Source organism: Heterodontus francisci, chromosome 4, assembly GCF_036365525.1.
Source record: "Heterodontus francisci isolate sHetFra1 chromosome 4, sHetFra1.hap1, whole genome shotgun sequence".
Taxonomy (NCBI): Eukaryota; Metazoa; Chordata; class Chondrichthyes; order Heterodontiformes; family Heterodontidae; genus Heterodontus; species Heterodontus francisci.
This window is the reverse complement of record NC_090374.1, coordinates 59,657,291-59,671,002: the sequence shown is the minus strand read 5'-3', so window position 1 is coordinate 59,671,002 and position 13,712 is coordinate 59,657,291. Positions and strand designations below refer to the sequence as shown.

The window sequence follows — 13,712 nt, the reverse complement described above, 5'->3', positions numbered from 1 at the left end:
AATCCAGAGGTCAGAATTTGTACTATAGTTGTACATCAGTTACCTGCCTAACTCAGAGTTCCATTATAAACTTTGAAAAAGCTATCTTCTTCCAGTCAAAGGATTTGCCATGCAATCACTACCTAAGTGTATGGCATTTACCAAATTTGAATTTGTCTTTTTCTTGTGATGGTTGTTATTGGCATTTTTTCCTCATAAAAGCACAATTCATCATGCAGAAGGTTAACTGAAATTTAATAAGAAAATACATTTTCTGAATTTAATTTTTACCAGTATAATATACAAAGGTAAACCTAATGCTTAGTGAAGATACCATGGCCATGTGGGCACAACCTAAAGTTAGATCTGAAGGAAAGCCAGAGACAGCTGCACACCTCTGCTCTAACACTTGCAGCTTAACCCCCAGATTCTGGCCAACCAAAACAGAGTCAGAGTAATATAAAAGCAAAATACTGTGGATGCTGGAAATCTGAAATAAAAACAAGAAACGCTAGAAATAATCAGCAGGTCTGGCAGCATCTGTGGAGAGAGAAGCAGAGTTAACGTTTCAGGTCAGTGACCCTTCTTCAGAAGTGGGCTCTCCTGGCTCTCCTCAGCCAGGTAACAGAGTAGATACATTCCGCCCAAGGTGAGAGAGCATTTAAAGGCCAGTTGACCTATTCCTTGTTGCAAATCAGGTTTGGGGACTAAGTAGACTCTATCGCAATAATGCTGAGCTGCTTGCGGGTTTGGCCTCCAAGTCCACTGTAATATTCAGCACCAACATTGCACAGACAACGCCAGAGCTGCTGCTGCAGCAAGTGGCTGTCACATTGGAACCTATATTCAAGGCTTCCACATTGATGGAAGCTCAAAATTCTGCTCTAGTGGCTTTAGGTGAAAGACGAGAGGGCTTCCAGTTGCTTACTGAGACCATTGTTCTACCCATTCTGCCTAGGGTTGCAAAGCAAGACCACAGTGAAAGGACAGCCAATGCTTGTCCAAGTGCCTGCTGCTATCACCTCTTTGGACAACAACACAAGCCTGAGTTCCAGCCACCCAACAGCAGACATGGTGCCAGCTGTACATTGTTGGCAGCATGAGGCAGTTTTGGATCTCCCTCCTGCGAATTGGGGGAATTCCTGCCCTTACTACCTCCTCTTTTTCCACATTTGTCTGGAAGTTGAGGAAGCTGTCTGGCTGGATCATCAGGACCTTCACTGTCATGTGTTGATGTGTTAGTGCTGCCAAGTTTTTTGATATTTTTAGTAGTTGAATGTTTTTAGTCAATATGTTGTACTAAAGTTATAAAACATTTTTGTAAAAGAACATTCTTTGAAGTTAAAGAGAGCTGTGTCTGATTCTTCTTCTGGTTACAACCTCTAGGGTGCTTATTGGGTATAATCCTGCAAAGCAAGCCGTGGCTCTGACAGCACTGCCTTCTCAAAGCCTGCAGAAATGCTATTTCCCGACTTCAGAACCCGCAGTGCAGGATCTTCAGCTTCCATTGACTCCTCTCCCTGTATGTCAAGATCCAGACCTTCAGCCATGATACAGTTGTACAGGGCAAGGCATATATTGACTATCCTCATGACCTGCTCTGGGGAGTCTTGGAGGACAACTTCAGACCTGTCCAAGCATCTGAAGTGGTGCTTCAGCACCCCTACAGTCCTCTCAATGACTTGTCTGATGGGCACATGGACTGGATTGTTGTCTCTCCTCCACTTTAATTTGTGGGATGCAAAAAGGTAACATCAGCCAAAACAGCAGGGGGTAAGCATTGACATCAATTATTTACGGGAAGATGGTGGCCTAGTGGTAATGGCGAACTAGTAATCCAGAGACTCAGGCTGGGACACAGGTTCAAATGCCACCACGGCATCTGGTGGAATTTAAATTCAATGAATGAATAAAAAATTATTAAATTAAATGCTAGTTTCAGTAATAGTGTCATGAAACTATCATCAATTGTTGTAAAAATCCATGTGGTTCACTAATGTCCTTTAAAATCTGCTGTTCTTACATGTGACTCCAGACCCACAGCAATGTGGTTGACTCTTAACTGCCCTCTGAAATGGCCTAGCAAGCCACTCAGTTGTCAACAGCAATTAGGGTTGGGCAACAAATGCTGGCCTTGCCAGCAATGCCCATGTCCCATGAAAGAATTTTTTAAAATTAAGAGTTTTACTGGGCTCCCATCCCTGAACATGTATGTGATGAACAAGTTGCACACAATGAATACAACGTGACAGGATCCCATGTGCTTACATTCACATGCAAGATGTGCACTGCAGATCACCTGAATACTGAGGGAGTGATAGCCCTTTGTGTTTATGTAGCTACATTGGTTCTGAAGGGGAGCCTTCAGTGCCGCATGCCTTCCATCAATTGTACCCAGCACTCTGGGGAAGGCAGTGATTTAGTGTCCTCTGATGTTGCTCCAATGCAGACATTCAAAATCTAATGAACTCCCAGCCCTATGGGACATGGTTCTTGGCATATACAGACCCTCACTACTGAGCTGGGTTTTTGCATATGGGGTGCTGTCTTAGCTTGAGGTGGATCGTTCTTCAGGCTTTGTCTTTGTTTCTGTTCCTTCTCCTTCATTTCTTATAAATGCAGGTGTGAAGCCAGAAAAAGAGCTATTTTTATTTCTAAGATTGAGCGTAAAATGTTTTTCTGCAGTAACAAGAGATAAGAATGGCTTCAGTCCTTCCTGGATCAGCTGATTTGTGCCTGCTCAGGTCACTACAGGTGCCTGTGTGCCTGGATATCTGGTGACAATCTGAAGAGACCCTCACTTCCGAACAGCACTGTGGGTATATCTACCCCACATGGACTGCAGCGGTTCAAGAAGGCAGCTCACCACCACCTTTTCAAGAGCAATTAGTGATGGGCCATAAATGCTGGCCTAACCAGCGACGCCCACATCCCATGAATGAATGAAAAAAAACTAGTGGAATTGCAGGAAACCCACACATGAAATTTGGGGGGAGGGACTAGTTCTATGGGCGGCGATGGGTTTGGGAGGCAGGATTGATAGACGATAGGCGATTTGGGAGTATTGTACTTGGGTATACCTTACACTTACAATTCTGTGATTTTTTTTGGCTGCATATTTGCTTTGTGCCCTGACTGCAATTCTGTTGGCACAAAATTCACTGGCCCATATGTCTTTAACAATGCTTTCTTTTCTTGGAGGAGAAATATGACAGTTAGATAGTGCGGGCGGTGAGGGGGGGGGGGGAATGTTCTCAAATCAATGGCAACATCTTCAAAAGGCAGCCAGCAGCACTTGTACATGCAGCAGCCCCAGATAGAACAGCGAAGGGAGCCCTGGCAGCAGCACAAATTGATGACATGGCTGAAGGCAGATCAAGGGATGCTCCACAATTTAATGATACCGCCCTGGAGCTGCTCCTCCACGCTGTAAGGACATGGAGGGAAGTCCTGTTCACTCAGGACGGCAGGAGGAGACCACCACGCCATCCAAGTTGGCCTGGGTGGAAATAGTAGAGGAAGTAAGCAGCCATGGAGTTGTTCCCCATACCTGGCTGCAGTGCCGAAAGAGGGTCAGTGTGAGTGCAGCGCATAATATTAAGCTTGCAGCCTTCAAAGTAACCAAAGATGATTATAAGATTGGAAAAGGGGGTTCCCACCCAGTTAGCAGAAATGCCCAGGCATCAGCATTGGCTTTCAGATGCATGTTAGTTTCTCTGTGCAGGACACTGGTCAGACAGAGGTCACTCCTGCACAGCCAGTACTGAATGGTTGCGTACAGGAGGCATGCCTGCGGCACCATGATGGACAGTTAGGCTGCCACCAACATAGGCATGGTACGTGTCTTTGAAGGGCAAGTACCAATGGGAATTTGTGTGCTTGCAGGACGAAAGAGCTCACAACAAAGATCAAGAACCAGAGGCAGAATGTTCAACATGGGCACCCTCACACCCATGGAGGAGGAGGGTTTGGAGCTGGGTGGAATGGTGGCAGACAAGGAAATCACTGATGGTGAGACCAGTGTGAAGCTCTGAGAGAATGAGTGGTCTAATGAATGGGCACAATGGACTCTCTGGCAAGCACAAAGCTCATGTGTGCACCACTGGCCACATAGAGCTCCAGATAATGAGTAGTCAGAAGGATGTGTTGTAAAGCACATTGCCCCCTCATCACTCTTCTCCCTCTTGTAGTTCATGGACAACAGCAACCAGCTGCTGAGCCTGTGCGACAGCCCTCTACCTCTGAGAAGGAGGAGACGGTAGAGGGTGCATCATAACATCATCCCCCCACACCATTTACCAGTGCAGATACTCTCACGTCAGTGGGTAGACATATATGAGTAGTAACTGGGTCACAAACTCGTAACCACAGCACAGACGTGCCCAAGCAGCTGACGGAGGCAGTGAGACAGTTGCAGCCACTCACACACGGAGGATTGTGGAAGGGCCCAGCAATGCTCAGCTTCAGACTGATGACATGGTGGCAAGGCGGCAGATGCTGGAGCTGCAGCATGGGGTGTGTGAACATCTGGCAGAGCTTCCAAAGCCTTTATGCACCCATGCACAAATGATGAAGGAATCCATCCAGGCCATGAGTGCAGCCATAACTCTGGCGTGTGCCACATGGCTTCCTCCATTGGCGACCCTCATTAAAAGCTGTATCCAGCATACCAACCCAGTGGATGGTGGAGAAACATATGGACCTGCATGCCATCTCCACCTCCATGAGCTCTGTGGAGCAACAGCTAGGCGAGAGGGAGATGAGATGCCTGGAGTCATTGTCAGGCCCTTCGTCTCCTCAGGTGAGCAGGGAGAGCCAAGTGTGCCCTGAAAAGGTAGAGGACTGGCTGCCTGGAGCATCTGGAGGCTCCTCTCAGGGAGCTCCTGGCATCGACGGCAGGTTCTCATCCCCTCTGATGGTGACACCAGCGCCTCATGAAGCCATGGAGACAGAGGTGGCTCCTGCACCTGCACAGGAGGCCCCCAATATTCCAGGTCCCTCCAGGCCTCAGGCTACCAGAGGACGACCACCATGATCATCGAAAACCATGGAGCACAAAGATCAGCAGCCTGCCTCCACCTCAGCTGACAGCGCAGGGGGGGCACTACGCAGGAGCAGGTGCAAGCACGTGAGAAGGTCCACCTAGCTGCACTTGGGTTTCACAGGGTTATATTTTGTTCTTACAAGTCACCTTGCTGTGTATGTGTTGTTATGATCCTGTAGTTTTTTTTCCAGGAAGAATGCAGTGTGCCTTTAAGGCTAGAAAAAGAGCCGCACTGCTTCAAGGCAGCAAGCTTTAAAGATTGAGTCAAAGAATGCATTCTCGTTGCCTTGGATACAGCCATTCGGAGACTGCGATTCAAAGGGTGCATTCTCGTTATCTTGGATACAGCCACTCGGACTGAACATCGAGAGATACATTTGTTACAATTTAATTTTGAACTGGCTTATAGCTCAAACAGCCTGTTCTATCAGGGGACACAGAGAGTCAGCTGTATGATAGCACCTGAAAGGAGAACTCTCAGCTAATTTAAACTGAAGGAGGGGAAGTTAGACTGTGACAATCTTTTAGCCCTCAAAAATTTTAAGTCAGGTTGATTCTACTGAAAGTGGTTGCGAGCTGTTGATCTACTGTGGTCATCGCCGGAGAAGGAAAGCATCACTTCCTGCTAGAATTAGACTACGGACTGTTCTACTGTTGAAGAACCTTTTGTCTCCCATCGGACAGCTGTGAGGACTTCAAGCAATCTTGGACTTTTTCACTTCCGCCAGGAGCTTAAATTTGCGAGGACTCTAATTTTTTCTATTTTAAATGTTGTTTATATTTTAGTAGTGTTTAAGAATTTAGTTTTTCTAATAGTTGATTTGTTGATTTAAAGACACCTGGTTTGGTTAGCCTCATTCGGGGGTTAATAAATGGTACAATTTGGCTGGGTCTTTCTTCAATTTGGAAAGTTTAAAATGATCTGTGGCGGGACGGGATTGAATTAACAGTGCGTTTCTCCCACCGCAATCAGAATCGTATATTTCGATCGGGGGCTTTGACTGGAGCGGTCGGTCGTAACAGTGTCTTCAGTGAATTCTGAAATGGCGCACCACAAGAAGAATCCTTTCCTTTTTTACACATTATTGGGCCATTAACTCCCGCATAGGGTGTGGTGGGAAGGATCACACCGAATGAGGTTAATATATTTCCCATGTCGTTGCCTCACGTGATGACAGGCCCAGAGGCCCAGGGAAATGGTAAGGGCAACCAAGTAAATGGGAACAGGACTGCATAAGGCGCAAGATTTATTGGATTGACTGGGTGTATAAAAAAGCTCATGCGAAACATGCTTGTATTGACAAATCATGAGCCTCCCTTGCACGTATTTCATTGCACCTGGCCCTGTCCCTGGGGGTCTTCATCCTGTTGTGTGTGGTCACCATAGCCCTCCATATCCTAATCTTCAGAGGAGGCACTCAGCTCCAAAATGTCCTTATTGGTCAAAGCTTCTCCTCTCCGTTGCGTCTGGTTGTGCAGAGCATAGCACACCATGACAATACATGAGACCCTTACTGGGGTATATGGATGGGCTCCACCGAATCTATCCAGGCATCAGAACCGCATCTTCAGAAGGCCTATGGCCTGCTTAAGAGTCACTTGAGTTGTCCTATGGCAGCTGTTGTATCTCTCCTCTGCATCTGTGCTTGGGTTACTCTTCAGTGGGTAGCCCTTGTCACCCAGTATCTATCCTTGAAGGGACATGGGGCATGAAAAGGTTGGACACTTAGGACTGCCTTAGTATGTTGGCATCATGGCAGCTTCCCGGGAACCTTGCACAGACCTAAAGAATACATTGGTGGTGGTCGCAGACCAGTTGTATATTGAATGAGTGGAAGCCCTTCCTGTTGATGAAGGCTACTGCCTGGTCTATGGCAGCCTTGATGGCCATGTGCAGTAGATGACACCCTACACCTGGGGAATCCAGCAATGGTTCCGAATCCTATTCCTATCGCCCTCTCAGCCTGACTGTCCAGGTCGGTGTGGAACCACACGTATTGGCAGACCTTCTTGAAGATGGCATTAGTGACCACCTTGATGCAGTGATGAGCTGGAGACTAACAGATTCCACAGATATTTCCAGAGGATCCCTGGAATGATTCTGAGGTATAGAAATTCAGCGCCATGGTGACCTTCAGTGCTGTGGGCATTGGGTACCTGCTCCTTCCCATGGGGCTCAGCTCCTCTGCCATCATGGCACAGAGCTTGGTGATCACCCTGCTGGAGAGGCACAGTCTTCGGCGACATTGCTGCTCCAACATTTGAAGGAAGTTGAGCCTCTGATGGTAGACCTCTCTGGTGGGTAGAGTCGCCTGCACACAAAAGGCTGGCTGCGTGCCCCTCTATATCCTCTTCCTCCCTACCCCTTCCAGCTTCCTGATCTTGCCTCCCCTCTGGGTGCTACAGCCCTGCTCCCGGTGGCTGCAGCTCCCTCCCTCCCTGATGCTCCTCCTTACTGGAGGTCTCAAAGCCTGAATAAATGAGACCTATAGCAGATAGCTGACTCAGTTCTCTGGGCCTTCCACACCCCTTACTCTGTAGATACAAGTGCCATGTCAAAGAGGACACTCAACCAGAATGCCATCGCTGTGCTAGCCAAGTTTGTCTTTGCTCCCAATTGCTACTGCCACTGTCTACTCAGTATCACACACCTTACCAAGCCACTCTACCTTTCGCAATGGTTGCCAACTGCAGCCAACACTGATCTTCCACTGAGCTTCCGCCTTTGTCATAACTGGCGAGGCTCTGAAGCTCCGTTGTTCCCGTGTGCCCCTTGTAAAGTGGGAAAAACCTGGTAAAATCGCAGCTGATTGCATGCTTAACAGGCTTAATTACTTTCCCGCCACATTCCATCGCGACCTCCTCCTGCTGGCCCAGCCACCTCTGGTAATAACCACTCGTGATGAAAACACATCCGGCTTCCCTCCTAACGCCTTTCGTTGCCATTTTACTACCCCTCCTGCCTCCAGCCTGCCTCCAATGGGCTGGTAAAATCCTGGTCACAGTGCCAGTTTTAATGCAGTTTTAAATTACTGCAAATTACTTTTAAACAAATGTGCAAAACCATTTTCTAGTTAGATTATGGTACAGTACTCAGTCCCTTGGTAAATTTAAAAAAAACGAATTCAAAACCTTTCAAAATGTACAAGTTAGTGTCTTTGACTCCATACAATACAGCTTAATTTTTGGAGCTTCCTCCAAGGATTGAAAACAATGCAAATAGTGGAAACTCCCAATGGTGAATAATTCATGCTGGCAGCGTGGCCAGTTTTATGGATGGGACCTGTTTCTAGCACAATATTTTTAAAAACAGCTGAAAGGATCTCGGAAACTCAATTTGTGCTGAATGCAATTTGCATTTAAAGTTATGTGATCTTTTGTGTTGCTTACGCTGATAACCAGGTGAAATGCACCAGAAAAAAACAGTGCAATCGAGCCAAAACTCCTGGTGTGTGAAACTAAAACTAATCTCTCCCCAAACAAGATAACTACATGAAACTTAAACGCCATGGCACTCCAGGCGCTGCTTCACAAACCACTGACCACCTCCAGGCGCTTACCCCTTGTCTCTCGAGATAAGGAGGCCCAAAAGAAGAAAAGAAAGAAAGAATATTTTCTATGTATTTAGGACACCAGCTATTCACAATATATATTAATGATTTAGATGAGGGAACTAAATGTAATATCTCCAAATTTGCAGATGACACAAAACTGGGTGGGAGGGTGAGTTGTGAGGAGGATGCAGAGAGGCTTCAAGGGTGATTTGGACAAGTTGAGTGAGTGGGCAAATGCATGGCAGATGCAGTCTAATGTGGATAAATGTGAGGTTATCCACTTTGGTAGCAAAAATAGGAAGGCAGATTATTATCTGAACGGCTATAAACTGAGAGAGGGGAATATGCAACGAAACCAGGGTGTTCTCGTACACAAGTCACTGAAGGTAAGCATACAGGTCCAACAGGTAAAAAAGGCAAATGGTATGTTGGCCTTCATAGCGAGACGATTTGAGTACAGGCGCAGGGACGTCTTGCTGCAATTATATAGGGCCTTGGTGAGGCCACACCTGGAATATTGTGTGCAGTTTTGGTCTCCTTATGAGGCAGGATGTTCTTGCTACAGAGGGAGTGCAGCGAAGGTTTACCAGATTGATGCCTGGGATGGGGGGACTGACGTATGAGAGATTGAGTCGGTTAGGATTATATTTATTGGAGTTCAGAAAAGTGAGAGGGGATCTCATAGAAACCTATAAAATTCTAACAGGACTTGACAGGGAAGATGCAGGAAGGATGTTCCCGATGGTGGGGGAGTCCAGAACCAGGGATCATAGTCTAAGGATACGGGGTAAACCTTTCAGGACTGAGATGAAGAGAAATTACTTTACCCAGAGAGTGGTCAGCCTGTGGAATTCGCTACCACAGAAAGCAGTTGAGGCCAAAACACTGTATGTTTTCAAGAAGGGGTTAGATATAGCTCTTGGGGCGAAAGGGATCAAAGAATACGGGGGGAAAGCGGGAACAGGTTACTGGGTTGGCTGATCAGCCTTGATCGTGATGAATGGTGGAGCAGGCTCGAAGGGCCGAATGGCCTACTCCTGCTCCTATTTTCTATGTTTCTATGTTTATGATAGGCACACATTCAAATTTACCCTGACATGCACGCTTACAGACCAAAGCAAATTATTATTTTTTAAGGATAAAAATCATTTAAGGTTGAAGCACCAAACAAAATACATCACTGGCTTGTTGAATCATACAGCACAGAAGGAGACCATTCAGCCCATTGTGCTTGTGCTGGCACTTTGAAAAAGCTAACCAATTCCCCTGCTCTTTCCCCCAGCCCTACAATTTTTTCTTGTTCAAGAATGTATCCAATTTCCTTTTGAAAGTTACTATTCCATACTGTTCTCATTACCCTTTCAGATCAAAATAACTCACTGTGTAAAAGAAAATTCTCCTCACCCTACTGCTGGCTCTTTTGCCAATTACCTTAAATCTATGTCCTCTGGTCACCAATCCTTCTGCCAGTGGAAACAGTTTCTCCTACTTTCTCAAAACGCTTCATTCTTTTGAAAGCCTCTATTAAATCTCCCTTTAATCTTCTATGCTCTACGGAGAACAATCCAAGTTTCTTTAATCTCGCCATGCAACTTAAGTGCCTTACTAGCAAATCTCCTCTGAACCTGCTCCAAGGTCTTGACCTCTTTCCCAAGGTGTGGTTTAACTAGCTGCTTTAACTTTCCCTCAGACAACAATGTACTGGGATCCTGAAGCACCAACAGTTCCATGTTGGATAAATTAGGAAACTAATTTAGGAGATTCTGTCTGAGGAAAAAAAAAGGCAGCTAATGTAAAAAAAAATACTATTTGAAAAATTAAAAGTTCACAATTTCTGAAACCAACTGAAATAATTAAACCACACTGCAAATTTACAGTATTTAAATTACATTGTGGGCTTTTATTTTTAAAATCAAGCAATTGCACTGCAGAACTACCAAACATTGATTTTATATTGATCTGCAGCTTGAAATTTCCAGTAAGGAACAGATAATTATTTCAGGAAATAGCATTTTGCAGTGTGTGTTTTACAAATACAACTCAATGCCAAAAATTATCACAAACCAAGTTAAAAACAGCACAAATAACAATGCTTTATAAAGGTCATTACTAACCATCAGTTCATAAAAATTCTGGACCATGTGATTTTTTTTCTGGTGCAGTTTATCAACTGTAATCTATATTCAACTCACATCAGTATGTAGTTTACTCAGAATGCCCTGTCCATAGCCAACTGTATATCAATGGATCCCTCAAAATTTCAGTAAAAATTCCAACAGGTTTAATTTATTCAAAACTTGGTAAAGTAGGGAATTTCCCAGTTTAATAGAAGGAAATAGTTATACATTTATTTTCTGATTGGCCCGTAACCTCACAGAAAATCGATAGTGGTGATAATAAAGTTGCAAAGGAAAGTACTATTAGTCCACAATATAGCCCATATATTGTTTTCCAAATAGTTTAGTATTCCTGATTTTAACTCCCCCATCTGGCATCAAGCAAGCTGGAGGGATGGGGGCAGTTAAAATATGGCAGCAAGTTACGCCTTCCCTGACATCATCGGGATCCGAGTGCAATTTTAGTCCCAGGCCTTAGTGGAGAAACACTGGTTGATTCCCTAACAGACCAAACCTGCTAGCAGCTGGATCATGAGCAAGTAAGGCTTTTTTTTTAGGTTTCCTTGAGTGCCAGGAGGAGCAGGGGTGGGATACACAGAAAACCATGTGCGTCCCTTGGCCCAGGCTTCACTCTCCTTCGATTGTGATCAATCCCTGCTCTGAAAGCTGCAATTTTGTCATAATAACCCAAATGGTTCTCAAAAGGGATGGGCAGTGAACACTGCTTTGTCAGTGTGGCCCATATTCCAATAACAAATAATTTAAAAAGCTGTTATAATTGCCATGATAGATTTATATTTCAAAGATTGTTGCATCCAGTGCTCTTTCAAAAATGCTTAGATTACACCTACAAGCCTCATGTCAGCTGAAGTTCGTCACTACAATGCTGAATGGTGCTACATCGACCCACAAACAGCCAACAGTTCTATAAATCACATTCTCAAAAAAAGACTATTTTTGAAGCAGCACTAAAAGTTGTTTCCTTCAAGACATGGTATGAATCCATCCAATAAAGAAGGGATGAAGATCTCCTGTTTGCACCAGCTGTTAACTGCCTCAAGTGAATTGAGCAGTTTCAATCAATCTTCCAATGAAGAGATGACAAGCATTAATTTTTTAAGGACATGAAACTCTCAAGTTTAATTCAATAACACTACAAAATAAAAAAAAAAATAAAACAATTTAGGCATTTATAGAAAATCCACTTAACCTAAAGGCACTGGAAGCAAATTGAGGCCCCCCGAATGCAGAACAGACTTGGGATCTAAAAGCAAAATACTGTGGATGCTGGAAATCTGAAATAAAAACAAGAAATGCTGGAAATACTCAGCAGGTCTGGCAGCATCTGTGGAAAGAGAAGCAGAGTTAACGTTTCGGGTCAGTGACCCTTCGGAACTGGACTTGGGATCTAACCTGGGACAATGGATTTGCACAGTTCATTTATTCACTGGACAAACCTGATAACTGTATGAAGTCAATGCAAAAATATCTCCACACATGTTAATGACAATTCAGAAAGGAAAATGAACCAGATTTCTTCAACACAGAATTTGAAGGAAAATTAATAAAATTCAACTTCAGTTTAAATATTTATTTCACTATGATAATGCAAAATGATAATAAAAAAATAAAAACTGGTTTCACTTTTATCACTTAAATCCAACATTAATTTTTGTGTTGGATACAAATGGCACTTTTAAGAGTTGAATTTTAAAATCTCATGCCCTAAAAATTTACTAAGATTGTAACAAAAGTTGTTCGTGTGCCTACTTAGCTTTTATGTGAAAGGCTAAAAATAGCACGCTTATTAAACATGATCCTTACCTTGGAAATGCCGTCCATGTCTCCGGAGCCTGAAATTAAAAGACAAACATCCTAATTAGTTTTTGTTCCATCCATCTGAGCTCTATTACTTCCCTGAAGCACCTGATGGATATCTTGCAAATTTTCAGTCAGGTAAACTGTTAGCTGCACAGGAAGGGTTGACGTAAATTAATCAAAGTACATCTTTAGAACATTATTACCTTCATTGCTTCAGAGCCACTAATGAATGTAGGCCTAATAAATGACATTGGCGATTTTACTGATTTAACTTCAGGTTTCCTTACACCTTCAAGTCTATAACAGTTTAACAAAAAATGGATTGCGCTTTACACGCAGAAGCTACCTTAATGTGACAGGATGAACATTTCCAGCTTGGCCTTCAAACTTTAACTTTATAACATATGCAAGCCACACGTCCTTATTATTTACAAAACTTGTATCACTAGAAACTGAACACTCACACATTACAAATTCTTACTGGCCCAGATTTTGCCATCAGCATTGAAGTGACAGCACTTGCCGCTCACCTCGAAGAAAGTTGCCCACAAAAAAGTAGTGAATTCTGTAACAATGTCCCAACGTCAATTTGAATCTGGCGTCAAGTCAAGGGGATCTCCAGGTGTCCAGCAACAATGATGTAAGCAGCCAAACACACCAAGTATTGTCAGACAGCAAACCAGGAAGTAAACTGCAGTCAATACCCTTCACTTTAAATTTTACAGAGTTTTCTTTTTATTCATTTATGGGATGTGGACGTCACTGGCTAAGCCAGCATATGTTGCCCATCCCTAACTGCCCTTGAGAAGGTGGTGGTGAGTTGCCTTCTTGAACCGCTGCAGTCCATCTGGTGCGGGTACATCCACAGTACTGTTAGGGAGAGAGTTCCAAGATTTTGACCCAGCGACAGTGAAAGAACGGCAATATATTTCCAAGTCAGGATGGAGTGTGATTTGGAGGGGGAATTTTCAGGTGGTGGTGTTCCCATGCATCTGCTGACCTTGTCCTGTAAGAAGTCGCAGGTTTGGAAGGTGCTGTCGAAGGAGGCGTGGTGAGTTACTGCAGTGTATTTTGTATATGGTATACACTGCTGCCACTATGCATGAGTGGTGAAGGGAGTGGACGTTTAAGGTGGTAGATGGCATGTTGAACAAGCGTGTTGCTTTGTCCTGGATGGTGTCGAGCTTCCTGAGTGTT

At 44.3% G+C, this 13,712-nt stretch overlaps 1 protein-coding gene across 9 annotated transcripts in view; it reads right to left on the bottom strand.

The window, feature by feature from the left end:
* ssbp2b (single stranded DNA binding protein 2b) overlaps positions 1 to 13,712 on the bottom strand; it is a 673,806-nt gene that overhangs the window by 46,249 nt on the left and 613,845 nt on the right. For all 9 annotated transcript variants that reach the window (XM_068029629.1, XM_068029630.1, XM_068029625.1 and 6 more), the window contains one exon: positions 12,519 to 12,547. In XM_068029629.1, the coding sequence (XP_067885730.1) occupies positions 12,519 to 12,547 (29 nt within the window). The remainder of the gene's footprint in view (positions 1 to 12,518; positions 12,548 to 13,712) is intronic.